The sequence below is a fragment of the Xenopus laevis genome, chromosome 5L, assembly GCF_017654675.1.
Source record: "Xenopus laevis strain J_2021 chromosome 5L, Xenopus_laevis_v10.1, whole genome shotgun sequence".
In the NCBI taxonomy this organism is placed as follows: Eukaryota; Metazoa; Chordata; class Amphibia; order Anura; family Pipidae; genus Xenopus; species Xenopus laevis.
The window spans coordinates 169,375,157-169,392,483 of record NC_054379.1 but is presented as its reverse complement, the minus strand read 5'-3'; the positions used below and the strand labels follow the sequence as shown (position 1 = coordinate 169,392,483).

The following is a 17,327-nucleotide window of genomic DNA, read 5'->3' as shown; positions in this document are numbered from 1 at the left end:
GTTTACTGTGAGATGGACATGCACTGCTAGAAACAGGTATTTGCAGGTCACGTTCACTTACTGGGAATTGTCCATGTTTGCCCCATGGTTCTGTTCCCTAATCGACTCTCTTGGTCACCTTGGGACCCAACAGCTAAGATTTTAGCAGAACTCTTTATAATGTCCCATGTATGCTATGGACATATATATATGTGTATTTTACTTTAAAGGAGAAGGTGGTGGTGGTGCTTGCTGAGAAGAACCTTGGGCTGGTTCAGTAGAAGATAACCTGGCCTCGGGTATCAAGTAAATGAAAATAATCACTGGGTTGTGCCTTACTTTTGGCCAGTGTTTATGACTTTCCTTCTCCTTTAAGAAGGAATAAGTCATTACTAAATTACTCGGTAAATGGAGGCCAATAAATAGCCAATGGAATTAATCTGAAAGTCAGCACTTTGCCACTTAATGGTCTTCTTTCGCTCCCTGCTCTTCCAATGGATCTGTACATGTCAATAGACTGGTGCTTGTGGGTCATGGACCGTCTCGATATATGTTCTCTGTCTGCTGAGTGCACTCCTCCACTTATGAAATGTGCTTTACTCTTCAGTCTACAAATGGGTTGTGCCACAAGTAGAATCTTGCGCAGAGCAGGGAAGAGAGACTAAAGCAATTTAATAATGAGTATAATGCTCATTCTCATTGGACCTATACTCTGTACGCACGGTTGGAAGTGCAATTTCTTAAGTAGGCTACTACCCATGGTAAATCTGCACTACTGTGGTCCACAAAGCTCCTGAAAGGCCTTGTCTAACCTTCCTGCAGTAGACAGATCACTGAAAAAAATATGTTTCCATAGGTTAGGCAAGGGGATGGCATTCTGAGATCTGTTGAGCACAGTAGTGCAGATTTAGCTTGGTATTGCCCCCAAAATGTTGTTTGGACACATTAAAACATGAGGGACTAGTTTCTTACTGCAACTTCCTTATTGTGCGAATAATGGGGATATAAACTCACAAACCTATAAACATAGAGTGAAGTCTTTCTAAATTGCTGTACGAGTAACAGTCAGTATAACAGCGTAGGGCTTTTATGATTCTCTGCACTTAATTCCCATTAGGCATGACGGCATTTAAAGGGGAACAAAAACTGTTTTGTGTAATAAAAAATAATAGATCATTCATCCCAACATTGCAATTGCTATTGCAAGCTGTATCTGTCTGTCTGTTTATATTCTCTGTACTGCTGGTTGTGACTCATGAAACAGTGCAGAAGTCCCCAGACCTGAACAGACTTCTGCAACACTATGTCAAGAATCAGAAGCACAGCAGATAAGGGGACAGACAGACGCAATGACATAAACCCAGTGAGAAGGAAGAATGAATGGATATTGGGAAGTTGCTGAGGATAATATTTTGAGTTTTTGCCTGGAGTTCCCCTTTAAAGTTTCTTATGGGAGAGCTGCAAAGCCAGAAAGAAAGCCAGAGACAAGAGAGCCAGACAGAAAGACACAAACATGGTGAGATTGCTAGCAGTGCGCCCTATACAAACATAGCCCTGCTGAAAGGACCCAATACCCTATATAATACCCTATATAATACCCTATATCCATGCAATACAGGGCTGTCCCAATTGCGTCCCTACTGACAGCTACTTTAGTGCAACATCTTTTCTGAATGAGAGTTTGTCTGTTGCCAATGTATAGGGGTACAGTAGGCTGAAAGTTACTATGTCTGTGTTTCTGATTCCGTGGGAATAGCTGCCCCCCACTTGCCCTGGGATGGAACAAACACAAGGAGCCCCGTGTGGATAAACTCCCATTAACCCTGACAGAAACTCCCTGTATCTTGACTGTTTTGTGCAGCCCAGTCGCCTGCTGTGCAAATCCATAGAAACAATAAAGAATTCTACCAGTTCAATTATCCCACCGGAATGAGAGATAAAGAAGAGACAGAGGGAGAGAGAGAGAGAGAGAGGGAGAGAGCACAAACCTTTGGAGCGAATGCTTGTTCCTTGCCCTCTCGGATGAGCATCCTTGTGCAATACACAGTGCAATACATAGTGCAATACGTAGTGCAGGCGTCTCTAAGGAAACGGCTGGTCACATGAGCAGGGGCTGGCGCTCATGAGATACGTTATCCCGGAGTAGGTGCATGCAGGGGGGAGAGGGAGGCATTTGCTGGCCACTCGCTGTGTGAGTTGAGGGATGTAGGAGCCGGAGGATTCGCCATTGATCTGCAGCCTCTGTACCAACCTCAGTGTAAAACAACAACCCTTTCATGTCCGGCTCACACTCACAACACTGTATACCCCTCCCTCTGGTGTGTGTCTGTGTGACCATAGGGCAACCATCACAAGCAACTCCGGGACCCTGTTAGATGTCACCCTTATAGTACAATGTAACAATCCCAGAGCAAGCAACATGGTAACTTCAACAACTGGGGCCCCCAACTGCTGGGATTCAAGCCTGGGTCGGTTGGATACTGGGAAAAAATCCAGTGGACCCCAGCTCTCATGGGCATCCTGGTCATGACCCACTGGTTGCCCTTGCTGCAGGCACACGTGGTCTAAAGGGGGGTTGCTGTTGCAGCAGGGGTCTGGAGGGGGCTTTGCAGCAAAGGATGCGGGCACCCGAGACAGCAGTCCCGATGGGCCCTGGGCCCCCCAGTCCGACCCTGCCTGAGCTAAGACAATGATACAGTTGCTCAACTCTGAACTAAGACTAACTCTGTGAGCTAAGACCACAACTGGTGGGGTTCAAGCCTGAGTCAAAGCAACGATACAGTTACTTAACTCTGTGAGCGAAGACCACAACTGGTGGAGTTCAAGCCTGAGTCAAGATAATTATACAGTTGATCAACTCTGTGAGCTAAGACCACAACTGGAGGGGCCCAAGTCTGGGTCAAGTAAATGATACAGTTGCTCAACTCAGTGAGCTAAGACCACAACTGGTGGGGTTCAAGCCTGAGTCAAGACAATGATACAGTTGCTCAACTCTGTGAGCTAAGACACCAACTGGAGGGGCCCAAGTCTAGGTCAAGTAAATGATACAGTTGCTCAACTCTGTGAGCTAAGACACCAATTGGTGGGGTTCAAGTATGAGTCAAGACAATGATACAGTTGCGCAACTCTGAGCTAAGACCACAACTGGTGGAGTTCAAGTCTGAGTCAAGACAATGATAAAGTTGCACAACTCTGAGCTAAGACCACGACTGGTGGAGTTCAAGTCTGAGTCAAGACAATGATACAGTTGCTTTACTATGTGAGCTAAGACCACAACTGGTGGAGTTCAAGTCTGAGTCAAGACAATGATACAGTTGCTTTACTATGTGAGCTAAGACCACAACTGGTGGAGTTCAAGTCTGAGTCAAGACAATGATACAGTTGCTTTACTATGTGAGCTAAGACCACAACTGGTGGAGTTCAAGTCTGAGTCAAGACAATGATACAGTTGCTTTACTATGTGAGCTAAGACCACAACTGGTGGAGTTCAAGTCTGAGTCAAGACAATGATACAGTTGCTTTACTATGTGAGCTAAGACCACAACTGATGGAGTTCAAGTCTGAGTCAAGACAATGATACAGTTGCACAACTGGTGGGGCTCAGGTGACTAAATCCAATTGAAATGGCAGAGCAAGTCAAGGTAGTGCAAGAGCAAAGTACACCCCACCATCAAACATTAGTCTTGACACAAGTCCTGGACGGGAGTACAACACTGCTGTGCAGCCGAATATAATGGAAGCCCAAACCAAAAAAAGTAATTTTTCCATTAGTTCCTTTAACTCACACACAAATGCTCATTTCCATGGCAACAGCCAGGAGTGTTCTGTTGCTCCTAAGATAATGGAAAAAAAAATACCAAGGCCACGTTTCCATGGTAATGCAATGACATGCTTTATATTATTGTATCTCAGGCAATAGGAATATTTAGAGAAATTTACTGCACTGGGTCACGCGCTGGTCAATACCGGGGGCCTGTGGCCCCTATAAATGATCAGTGCAAGAAATTCCATAGAGATTGGGCTAGAAAGCAGTATATGTGTCTATAGGTGACACTGGTCACACTGTCCTTGGGGTTCTGTTGGACAAAGTCCCTCTCAAGGAGTAACGCAATGTATTATACACACGTTACACCTGCCTTACAGTGACAGCAAAATAAGGAAGATATAAGGGTGCAACATGAACACGGGCACAGAAAAGCATTCTGGGATGAGCCCCAGGTGTGTGATGGTTTGTGGGTAATGCAGAGCCTTGTGTTTCACACCTTGATGTTTCTCTAATGAACATGAGTGAGGCCCAACCACTATTTTTTGGTGCAACTCACACAAAAGTACCCCAGAAACTTGTAGCAGCTCCAGTGTGCCGGAAACCAAATGAACCAGAGGCTTAGAAACCAGTAAGGAAGTTTCTGTCCCTGAATCAGTGGTACAGGCTGATACATTAGATAGGTATAAGGAAGGGTCGGATGCTTTATTCACCAGTAGCTCCTCCCAGCAGACAGGAGGGAGCCAATGAGATTAGAGGAGGGAAAGGGGTGTTACAGGGAGAGCTGGGAAGTGAATCAGGGGTACAGGCTGATACATTAGATAGGTACAAGGAAGGGTCGGATGCTTTATTCACCAGTAGCTCCTCCCAGCAGACAGGAGGGAGCCAATGAGATTAGAGGAGGGAAAGGGGTGTTACAGGGAGAGCTGGGAAGTGAATCAGGGGTACAGGCTGATACATTAGATAGGTACAAGGAAGGGTCGGATGCTTTATTCATCAGTAGCTCCTCCCAGCAGACAGGAGGGAGCCAATGAGATAAGAGGAGGGAAAGGGGTGTTACAGGGAGAGCTGGGAAGTGAATCAGGGGTACAGGCTGATACATTAGATAGGTACAAGGAAGGGTCGGATGCTTTATTCACCAGTAGCTCCTCCCAGCAGACAGGAGGGAGCCAATGAGATTAGAGGAGGGAAAGGGGTGTTACAGGGAGAGCTGGGAAGTGAATCAGGGGTACAGGCTGATACATTAGATAGGTACAAGGAAGGGTTGGATGCTTTATTCACCAGTAGCTCCTCCCAGCAGACAGGAGGGAGCCAATGAGATTAGAGGAGGGAAAGGGGTGTTACAGGGAGAGCTGGGAAGTGAATCAGGGGTACAGGCTGATACATTAGATAGGTACAAGGAAGGGTCGGATGCTTTATTCACCAGTAGCTCCTCCCAGCAGACAGGAGGGAGCCAATGAGATTAGAGGAGGGAAAGGGGTGTTACAGGGAGAGCTGGGAAGTGAATCAGTGGTACAGGCTGATACATTAGATAGGTACAAGAAGGGGTTGGATGGTGTTTAGCAAGTGAGGGAATACAGGGATATGGGAGATAGCTCATAGTACAAGTTGATCCAGGGACTGGTCCCATTGCCATTTTGGAGTCAGGAAGGAATTTTTCCCCCTCTGAGGCAAATTGGAGAGGCTTCAGATGGGTTTTCCCCTTCCTCTGGATCAACTGGCAGTTACACAGGTTATATATAGACTTAAGGTTGAACTTGATGGACGTGTCTTTTTTCAACCTCACTTACTATTCATGTTACTGTTACTTACTATGTTACTGTGAAAAATGGATGTGACATATTGACCAGACTCCAATAAACACATTTACCCTCATAAAGCTTTACATAGTACCCACTTAACATACTCACATGATAAAGAAAATGGCATAAACTGAAATTAGGCAAGTGATTACTTGTGCCCTGGGTACCCCTGGAACTATAGCAGGGTGACACCCCAATGTTTCTATATATCTGTAACCTTGTTATGAGCTAAGGGGGCCCAGTCTGAAGGTCAGTTAGGGGGAGATTTGGGGTGAGTGTTTATTTGTGCCCTGGGTACCCCTGGAACTATAGCAGGGTGACTGTTACCCCAATGTTTCTATATATCTGTAACCTTGTTATGAGCTAAGGGGGCCCAGTCTGAAGGTCAGTTAGGGGGAGATTTGGGGTGAGTGATTACTTGTGCCCTGGGTACCCCTGGAACTATAGCAGGGGGACACCCCAATGTTTCTATATATCTGTAACCTTGTTATGAGCTAAGGGGGCCCAGTCTGAAGGTCAGTTAGGGGAGATTTGGGGTGAGTGCTTATTTGTACCCTGGGTACCCCTGGAACTATAGCAGGGTGACACCCCAATGTTTCTATATATCTGTAACCTTGTTATGAGCTAAGGGGGCCCAGTCTGAAGGTCAGTTAGGGGGAGATTTGGGGTGAGTGTTTATTTGTGCCCTGGGTACCCCTGGAACTATAGCAGGGTGACTGTTACCCCAATGTTTCTATATATCTGTAACCTTGTTATGAGCTAAGGGGGCCCAGTCTGAAGGTCAGTTAGGGGGAGATTTGGGGTGAGTGATTACTTGTGCCCTGGGTACCCCTGGAACTATAGCAGGGGGACACCCCAATGTTTCTATATATCTGTAACCTTGTTATGAGCTAAGGGGGCCCAGTCTGAAGGTCAGTTAGGGGGAGATTTGGGGTGAGTGCTTATTTGTACCCTGGGTACCCCTGGAACTATAGCAGGGTGACACCCCAATGTTTCTATAACCTTGTAATGAGCTAAGGGGGCCCAGCCTGAAGTCCTATCGTTGACTCCATATAAACAGATGATAAAGTAACAGAAAAGAGGTGTAATTTGGTTTTCTGGTCAGACAGAAATAAGGAAGGTTTAAAGTGCAGCTGATCTGAAAGGGGGAGAGAAGGTCCTGCAATAAACATCAGAAACACATTTTATACACAGAGTTGGAACCTTGAATGTCGCATCACATACTTTTCATTTTTGGTGTTTAATGACCGAATGAAAAGCCGGCAGACAGAATCAATTACCAGAGCTTGGATAAGGCAAGTCTATTTGCTGAGGTGCATAAATACTTTAAGGACATGCCCGTTGCACACATCCAGATGAATCAAGTGAAATTACAGATCAAAATGTTGAGTGCATACAAAAATTAATGAACAAATAAAGGCGCTTAATCTGGACCAAAGTTTCTTTTTAACTCCTTGATTGACCTTCTCACAACCTCAACCTCACAGGAAAACACTGACATCTCATCTGAATGGCAATGGCATCACCAGTATCAGAAGAATATATTCAACCAGACTGAGCTGTCTGTGGGCCACAAGCACTGAACATGGAGATGGATAAATACAAGGGAGGCAGAAAAACAAGGACAAGCTCAACGGCTAAATGTCCATTTCCAGAGGCCCTAAAGGGTTACTGTCATTTTTTTCAAAATGAATCAGTTAATAGAGCTGCTCCAGCAGAATTCTGCACTGAAATCCATTTCTCAAAAGAGCAAACAGATTTTTTTATATTCAATTTTGAAATCTGACATGGGGCTAGACATTTTGTCAATTTCCCAGCTGCCCCCAGTCATGTGACTTGTGCCTGCACCTTAGGAGAGAAATGCTTTCTGGCAGGCTGCTGTTTCTCCTACTCAATGTAACTGAATGTGTCTCAGTGGGACCTGGATTTTACTATTGAGTGCTGTTCTTAGATCTACCAGGCAGCTGTTATCTTGTGTTAGGGAGCTGCTATCTGGTTACCTTCCTATTGTTCTTTTGTTTGGCTGCTGGGGGGGGGAAGGGAGGGGGTGATATCACTCCAACTTGCAGTACAGCAGTAAAGAGTGACTGAAGTTTATCAGAGCACACGTCACATGACTTGGGGCAGTTGGGAAACTGACAATATGTCTAGCCCCATGTCAGATTTCAAAATTGAATATTAAAAATTTGTTTGCTCTTTTGAGAAATGGATTTCAGTGCAGAATTCTGCTGGAGCAGCACTATTAACTGATTCATTTTGAAAATTTTCCCATGACAGTATCCCTTTAATGTTCCAGTTCCCAAAGTCAAAGGTACATGGCCCATTCACATGTGGCACAATATACATGCTAAAGTCCCATAGGAGTTTACTCAAGTTTGAAACCCATGTCCCTTTGCACATGTCTCTGTAGACAAGGTCATGGCACTGTATGTGGACACACGAGAAAGAGTAAGATTCTTTGAAATACTTTGAAATATGGCACATGATGTGTAAATGACACAAGGTACAACAGTTTCAACTTTGCAACTCAGTGAAAGCAGGTTTAAATGAAGTCTACAACTCCAGCCCTGCAGTCCAACATGGAGGAGGTTTCCTGATCTTCTGGTGCCTAACTGGCCATTTTGGAGCACAATACTGAACCCAGTGTCACAAAGTTGGGTCTTTATCCCACATTATGGATCTTCAGCATGAGAATGACCCAAGTGAAATGGCCTGTGATGAGATCTAAATAAAACTTCAGGATAATCCCTCGGCCTCCATTGTAATCAAGTAGTGACTCCCAAGTCAATACCCGGAGTCTGAAGGCTGTAAAGTGCAGAAGAAAGTGTTGCTGTGCTTCGCTGCAGACTGAAGCGTTCCGGGGTCTGATGAATATGCAAGGAATTGTGTGCCGCAGATATTTATATTTCTGCCAAATAATAGCACTTATAGCAGGCGGCAGCTCCACTAATTCATTCTCTATGCCTTCATGTAGCAAATTGCTGTGGCTGCCAAACAAGTGTGTTGGCGGATAAACAGCACACACAGTGTATTGGGGCTATTAAACGATTACAGCCCCCCTGTGAGCCCATTCGACGCACGCTCTGTGACTACTAATGGCCGGCACAGCTCTACTGCTTGCTCTCGTCTCACCTACACTATTTTTATTTGTTATTAAAAACCACATGCTACTATACACAGGGAAAGTCCTCAGTGTTCTGTGGGGAATTGAAGGGACGATACAGAGAGGTTCTGAAGCATGTTGGGTCAGTTTGACCTTCACATTGGATGTTTCATCTGTAGGTCTGCAACACTGTCTCCTCTGCTTCTTCTTCTTTAACGGAGCTCCACCCCTTCATTACGTCAAGCCCCTCCTCTCTTCTGCATATTTTGCAATGACATCACTTCCTGTTGGGGCGACTATGGCTGAATGTGTAGGATATGGAGGATGGCTATGTATATGTGTAAGTTGCTCCCTAAAATACAGCTTGCGGGGGTCCCCGTACTACATGTGGGTGGCATCATGGTGGGTAGAAGATGCCAAAGCCCAGTATGTAAGGAGCACCCCTCTCCTGTTACTACTGTTACTACTATACATATCAACCTGTGAGCAAGATGGATTCTGGATAGACCCATAAAGTGCCAAAACAGGGCATCCATTGCCACATAGCACAGAGCATAACCTTAGGCACGGGTACAAGTTCTCTTTGTAATGGGCACAACTCATCATGTGGCCCCTAGTGCAGGAGAACCCAGTGTGGAGATGCTGATCATTAGATATCACAGATCCAAATAATACAATTAAATACAATTAATTAAATACAATTAAATACAGAGAGAGATTTGACACACACCTCATTCTTCTGGCGACTGGTGAATCGTCTGATTCAGGACGTATAACTTATCCCACCCACCCTGTACCTGGGAGAGAGCACGCAGCGCCTTATCTCACCCAATTAATGAGAACCCCAATGTGGCGCCGCCGGTTCTTCATTAGAGAGAACTTGCCGTTTGTTACAGCCATAAATATTTCATGGATCAGAGCAGTGAGAATTACTAGAGAAGTGATAGAGAGGAAGGGGATAAAGCAGCCAGAGCTGTAATGAAAGCACAAATAACATCTAATGGGGAGCGCAGACACATCACTGCCTTAAGCACCTCGGAATATCAAATACCCCATAATATAATCAGCTTAGCCCTCTCACTGCCAGACCCAACTGTCAGCAATGTCTCCTACTAATGAAAACTGAAGGGACAGAGACAAATATTACAATTCTACAGAATGCTGCTTTTATTTACAGGTATACTGTTTATCCCACTCTCTAATATCCTTATCATTTACAGTAGGGGGTACATTATCCCTTATAATACATGAGTGATACTCAGAGTTCCCTGTATAACTCAGCCTGCAGCCTTGTGCCTTTATATGGTCACAGAACAACCCCTCAGTGACTTCTAATATCCTTATCATTTACAGTAGGGGGTACATTATCCCTTATAATACATGAGTGATACTCAGAGTTCCCTGTATAACTCAGCCTGCAGCCTTGTGCCTTTATATGGTCACAGAACAACCCCTCGGTGACTTCTAATATCCTTATCATTTACAGTAGGGGGTACATTATCCCTTATAATACATGAGTGATACTCAGAGTTCCCTGTATAACTCAGCCTGCAGCCTTGTGCCTTTATATGGTCACATAACCCCTCAGTGACTTCTAATATCCTTATCATTTACAGTAGGGGGTACATTATCCCTTATAATACGTGAGTGATACTGTATAACTCAGCCTGCAGCCTTGTGCCTTTATATGGTCACAGAACAACCCCTCAGTGACTTCTAATATCCTTATCATTTACAGTAGGGGGTACATTATCCCTTATAACACAATAGATAACTGCACAGCTCTTCAGGACAAGTGCTAGATTCAGACTACACCAAACAGCGCCCAGTCTGGGTATCTCGGCTGCCATGTTGAGTAAGTATGAGCTTGTAAGACAGCCGGGCACAAAACTGGGCATTTCAGGTCCTTGCCAACTGCTCTGTGTGAGTCCAAATTCCCAGTAGAATCAGCAATACTGTGTGTGTGGCCTGAGCTTCCCGTGTGTGAGTGAGTGAGTGAGTGAGTGAGAGGAAGGAGGGCTCCTCTGCCCGGGCACAATATATAATTCAGTGGCAGTGAGTCTTTCATCTGCAGCCAAAACCCATTAAAGCAATTAGAGACCTGAGAAAAGTCGATAAAACCGCACTCCTGAGTCGGTGCCAGTTCTCCTTATCTTTAGTCGTACTGCGTGTGTGCGAGACCAATCCCCACCCTGGCATATAAACTGGGAGCACTCTAACAGCGCTGCAATTGGGAGCACTCTAACGGCGCTGCAACTGGGAGCTCTCTAACGGCGCTGCAACTGGGAGCTCTCTAACAGCGCTGCAACTGGGAGCTCTCTAACAGCCCTACTATTGGGAGCTCTCTAACGGCACTGCTGGAGAATCACTGTGTGAATCGTTCAGATAGAAGCTTCTTACTAAATATGCAGCACTTTAACTTTAAGGACAAGGAAAGTGTAAAATAGAATAAGGCTAGAAATGCTGTATTTTGTATACTAAACATAAACATAAACTCACTGCACCACAAGCCTAATCAAACAAATAATTTATGCTTTCAAAGTTGGCCACAGGGGGTCACCATCTTGTAACTTTGTTATACATCTTTGCAAGACTAAGACTGTGCACATGCTCAGTGGGGTCTGAGCTGCTTAGGGATCGTCATAAACAAAGCTGCTTGAGTTCTGCATGGCTGGGAAGTAAGGCGGGGGCTCCCCCTGCTGTACATAAGTATGATTGTTTCCCTGCAGAGCAGTTAGGGACCGCCTGACAATTCCTATCCACAGCAGTAAATGAAGGGAGAATTTCACTGCATACAGTCAGGTTTCTTATAAAAACTGCATACATTTTTTAATTAAAGTATATTGGAGATAGGTTTCTTTTTCATTAAAATGAAATGGAGCCTGCCCAGCATGGTAGATAGGGTTACTAATAAGCTAATTAGCACTAATAAGAAAAAAAACTGCAACAGTATTCTGCAGAAACCATAAGCTTAGACTTTAAATGCTTCAGAATTGAAACAAGGGGCTGGGGATAATTTAGTAACTCAAGCTAATAAATAAAAGGCATCTGCCAATCCTTGGGAGCCAAAGCACTATCTGATATAACAATAAAAAATGTTACTGTTTGAATCGGCTCTTGTCATCTTATGAGACAATGAGCGACTCTGCAAGGCACCAATTGAATCACTTTATAGACCTCATTTCCTTTTCTCCCATGGCCGTGCCTCACTCCAATCAGCAACAATAATAATGAGAACAACAGAGCAGTATAATCGCTTTATATGACTGGCCGCTCCTTGCCTGTGATTGGCTATTGGCTCTATTCCATGCCTGTGATTGGCTATTGGCTCTATTCCATGCCTGTGATTGGCTCCTGACTCTATTCCATGTCTTGCCACCAACCAGACGTGTCTGGAAACATAGAATCTGTGGTGCCTGCGCTATTTAAGCAGAGGCCTTAGATTCTACACTCTGTGGCAATAAAAGGGTTAAGAGGCCTGTCTATACTGCACTGCGGCCACCGTGCCTGGGCTCTGCCTATAAATAGCAGTTAAATAATATAGATAGTGCTTAAATAATATATATAGCGGTTAAATAATATAAATAACAGTAAATAATATAAATAGCAGTTAAATAATATAAATAGTGGTTAAATAATATATATACCTGGGCTGCAGAGGAGTGTGTGTAGCTTCTGCCTGTGTGTTTGTCCTTTTCCATAGCACAAATATATATAGATTTCCCCGAGTACATATGGTTGTGCCGGGAAATGAATCCAGTGGGGCCGGATGGATGGGAATGGTTTGTGCAATTTACAGTGTATTGCATGGGAGGAGGGGGGGATTGTAAATTTATAGAATGAATAGAAATGACTGGAAAGCACCCAGTGTTTGGATTTTGTACCCCCCAATGTTCGGGGCTCTGGGAAGAAGACAGACAGGTACAGACGTATATGAGGCCAGTGACATACATCACAAGTCATTGATTCAGAGCTGCGGTGCCATTTGTATAGTGTCTGTACCTCAGCTCTCCATCTATTACTCACTATTGCTGGGCCCAAACTTTGGGGAGCTACAGCCCCATATATATCTATATAATACACAAAAGCCATGAATATCTTGTAAATTATATCCTTATAAACGGTGAGTTCTGATGTCATCAGTTATAAACGGTGAGTAGTGATGTCATTTCTGTCACATGACTCACTGAAACTTGTGTATTATAATTAATAAAGTACCCCCAGTTGTAAAGTATGAGGATATTAGAAGTTACCTCGGAGTTTCATGACCTGTATAAAAACACTCTGCTCATTTATCAACACTGGTAAAATTTGCCCATGGGCAGTTACTTATAGCAACCAATCAGTGATTAGCTTTTTGAAGCCAGCTGCAAGTAGAACAATGAATGCAGCAATTTGATTGGTTGCCATGGGTTACTACCCGTGGGCTAATTTGCCCAGCGTTGATAAATGATCCTCAGTATATCTATACACAGTATCTATAGATCAATATCCCAGTCCCACATACAAGGCAACAGATCTCTGAGCTATACACACCAGCAGACTCCATGCTCAGTAATGATCTATTCATAATATATGGGAGCCGCCTCAGCACCCCCAATATCCCCCCAGAACAAGGGACTAAAGAAACCCTGTGCTGATTAACCACCTACACTGCTTCAAAGTAAAGTTCTTTTCCTCTGTATGTGCAGATATATATATATATTTATATCCAGCCTGTGAATCAGCAGATTCTGTGCATTATGTGCAGGGTAATTATTTCCAATAGTGAAGTATTATGTGTGAGATGTTCATTCTCCCTGTCATGTCACTGTGTGTTACGACTACTGAATAAATAAGCACAGACAGACAGACAGACGCTCCAATCACAGTGCAATTTATGGCTCTGACTGCAGAACACTCCATTATGTGACTCAGTCAGTAGATACCAGCATTCACATCCCGCCACTGATTCATACCATGCTGGGCACATATTGGGCACATATTGGGCAGCACCAACATTTAGGCTGATTAACTGCCTATTATTGGTCAATTCCTCCTTTTATCCAACCATTTCTAGTTTGTAACTCGTCAGGAGCAAAAAAGCAAAGGCTTCAGTTACTGATGCAGGAAGCAGCTCTTGTTGCTTCTCTGCTCTGCTCAATAAAAGGAATGAATGGAAAAATTTAAATTAATTTAAAAAGTGCAAATCCTCTTTCTCTCAGTTTTCTTAATTTCCCATTTCATTTCAGGCCGTGGCTACAGCACAAAACATTAGACCCAGACCATGAACATCTATGCCCACACCTGTGAATTCTGTATGGCATAACTACAGTACATAATGCAGAGCACAGCTTCGTTTGGGGATGATAGAGAAGAAAAGGATTCTAGAGAGGAATGATAGAGAACAAAGGAATTCTAGAAAGGAATGATAAAGAAGAAAGAGATTCTAGAAAAAAAATTGAGAGAAGAAAGGGATTCTAGAGAGGAATGCTATAGACGAACGGTATTCTAGAAAGCAATGACAGAGAAGAAAGGGATTCTAGAGCAGAATGATATAAAGGATTCTAGAGAGGAATTCTAGAGAGGAATGATACAGAAGAAGGGGATTCTAGAGAGGAATGATAGAGAAGAAATGGATTCTAGAAAGGAATTGTAGAACAAAGGAATTCTAAAGGGAATGATAGATAAGAAATTTATTCTAGAGAAGAATACTAACAGAGAATAAAAGGATTTTAGAGAAGAATGATACAGAAGAAAAGGATTCTAGAGAGGAATGATAGTAAAGAAGGGGATTCTAGAGAGGAATGATAGAGAAGAAGGGGATTCTAGAAAGGAATGAGAGAACAAAGGAATTCTAGAAGGGAATGATAGATTATTATTCTAGAGAAGAATAATAGAGAAGGAAAAGGATTCTAGAGAAGAATGATTTAGAAAAAAAGGATTCAGAGAGGAATGATAAAGAAGAAGGGGATTCTAGAGAGGAATGATAGAACAAATGAATTCTAGAAAGGAATGATAGAGAAGAAATTGTTTTTTGTGACTTCTGTACAGCATGACATGAGTGAAAGCAGTTTCCCAGTTGTCTTGAACCCATTAATAACATTGTTGCTAAACAGCAATATAAAATATGGGCTAGAGAATCATTAGGGCAGCTCCGACCCGTCTACTTACACAACATGAGTCAAGTCAAGTGGCTTCTCCGGGTGCTCGGGGAATAAGGGGTGAGACGGCTCTCTGCTTGGGACACAGCCAAACGATTTACTGATTGCGTGACTTAACTTTTTTGCTGGGGATTTCTGAAAGCAAGAACAAAAACACAAAAATAAGCATATTGATGCTATTCATTGGCCGAGCAGCAAAGCAAAGGTGTCAGACACGGAGGTGTATCTCGGGGTACCCTGTATCCCCCCAGCCTGCAGCACAACAACCTACAATAAAATGCCAGGATTTCTATCCCTAATACATTTGTATCATATGAATGAGATTGGCATTGGTCGGGGTGCTACAATACCCGCCAGACTGTGGCCAATGATATTAATGCAGCCGACCTTGATATCTGGAACAGGAGGCTGGCCTATAAACATCCAGTCGTGTAAGAGGGAAAAATCAGAGAATCTTGCCCAGTTCTACAAGCAGTGACTTATGGGCTGTACTTTGCTGCCCCCTTCTGATCAAAACATGGAAGTGGCAAAAACTGGCAGGGAAATCTGGCAATTATTATTATTATTATTATTAGTATTAACGTAACTATAAAACTCCTAATATTGTACAATAAATGTATGGATTAAACATACAGCAAAACATCAGTGACCAATACAAGAGCTAAAGAAGGCCCATGGTGGATGTGGAACTGCAATGATGTACTGCATAGCTTTTCCTTCTGCTAATGTCTCCTGTGCAATATGTGTGCGTATATCCCTTTTATTCTATTACTACAGTGACACACTTCACTATGAGCACATAAATACCCAGGGGGCAGTGGGGGATACACAAGGACCAATACACCGCTTCCCCACGCAGATAGTCCTGTTTAACTAAAACTCACCCACGACGAATGCTCCTTCATTTGATGCTGATTGCTATGGGGACCGTTGGCGTGACCTCTCCAAAAGCAGTTCTGGCAAAGCTGGTAGTTGTGGCACTGCTGGCATCGATATCGAAAGCCCATCATACTCTCAGAGCGGCAAAAAGAGCACTCCACCGGATGGAAGACTAGGGGGACACAAAGGAATGTATGTGACGTTAAGGGAGAGGAGAGAGAAGAAGTGGATTCTACAAAAGAATGATAGAGAAGAAAGGGATTATTGAGAGGAATGATAGATAAGAAAGAGATTCTAGAGAGGGCTAGAGAGGAATGATAGAGAAGAAAGGGATTATAGAGAGGAATGATAGATAAAGAGATTCTAGAGAGGGCTAGAGAGGAATGATAGAGAAGAAAGGGATTCTAGAGAGGGTTAGAGAGGAATAGCAGAGAAGAAAGGGATTCTAGAGAGGAATGATAGATAATAAAGGGATTATAGAGAGGGTTAGAGAGGAATGATAGAGAAGAAAGGGATTATAGAGAGGCATGATAGAGAAGAAATGGATTCTAGAGAGGAATGATAGAGATGAAAGGGATTCTAGAGAGGGTTAGAGAAGAATGATAGAGAAGAAAGGGATTCTAGAGAGGAATGGTAGAGATGAAAAGGATTTTAGAGAGGGCTAGAGAGGAATGATAGAGAAGAATGGGATAATAGAAAAATTAAAGCAATGAAAGGGATTCTAGAGAGGAATGATAGAGATAAAGGATTCTAGAGAGGAATGCTAGAAATGAAAAGGATTTTAGAGAGGGCTAGAGAGGAATGATAGAGAAAAGGATAATAGAAAAATTACAACAATGAAAGGGATTCTAGAGAGGAATGATAGAGATGAAATGGATTCTAGAGAGAGGGTTAGAGAAAAATGATAGAGAAGAAAGGGAATCTAGAGAGGAATGATAGAGATGAAAGGGATTGTAGAGAGGGCTAGAGAGGAATGACATAGAAGAGGTTCAAGAAAAATAAATTAATATAGAAGAAAGGGATTCTAGAGAGGAATGATGAAGAAAGGGGTTCTACAGCAGAATAATAGAGACAATATGGATTCTAGAGGAATGATAGTGATAAAAGGGATTCTAGAGAGGAATGATAGAGATAAAACAGAATTACAGATAGACGGAAGGGAATTGGCAGGACACTGACCATTTTCTACGTGGGCGAGTCTGTGCATGAGAGGTAACCATACAAGGCACTGGGGAGGAGGATCGGCCATTATTGTGTCTAAAAACATGTTCAGCGCAATCTTCTTCTGCAAGAGAAAAGCACAGGCTGCAGTGAGGGGCAGGAGACACTACTATAGATTTACCCCTACTGCCCCGCTCAACCCCCTGTCTCTATGCCAACTGCCCTGTCTGCCCCACTGGCCAAGGATTAGTGCCCCTTGTATCGATGTACTCGTCAGTGTGACTCCAGCTCACAAAGCAAAAAATAATAAAATCACGTGATCTTTATTTAACCCATTACACTCACACTCACCCGATATTTATTTACAAAAATAGCGTATCCCGATGCAGCCATACAGAGGAGCTATTCATACTCCCTTATGCTGAAGGTCTGGGGCATGAGCACCCAGACCCAACTGGGAAAGCCCTAAGTTTATCCTGATGATTCGATAGATTTCA

General features: G+C 43.4%; 1 protein-coding gene across 4 annotated transcripts in view; it reads right to left on the bottom strand.

Annotated features, from left to right (window-relative positions):
- The window catches only part of dtnb.L (dystrobrevin beta L homeolog), a 91,337-nt gene that overhangs the window by 33,709 nt on the left and 40,301 nt on the right, over window positions 1–17,327 (bottom strand). For all 4 annotated transcript variants that reach the window (XM_018262181.2, XM_018262183.2, XM_018262179.2 and 1 more), the window contains exons 7-9: window positions 16,849–16,954; window positions 15,675–15,841; window positions 14,801–14,925 (exon numbers count right to left, since the gene is read on the bottom strand). In XM_018262181.2, the coding sequence (XP_018117670.1) occupies window positions 14,801–14,925; window positions 15,675–15,841; window positions 16,849–16,954 (398 nt within the window). The remainder of the gene's footprint in view (window positions 1–14,800; window positions 14,926–15,674; window positions 15,842–16,848; window positions 16,955–17,327) is intronic.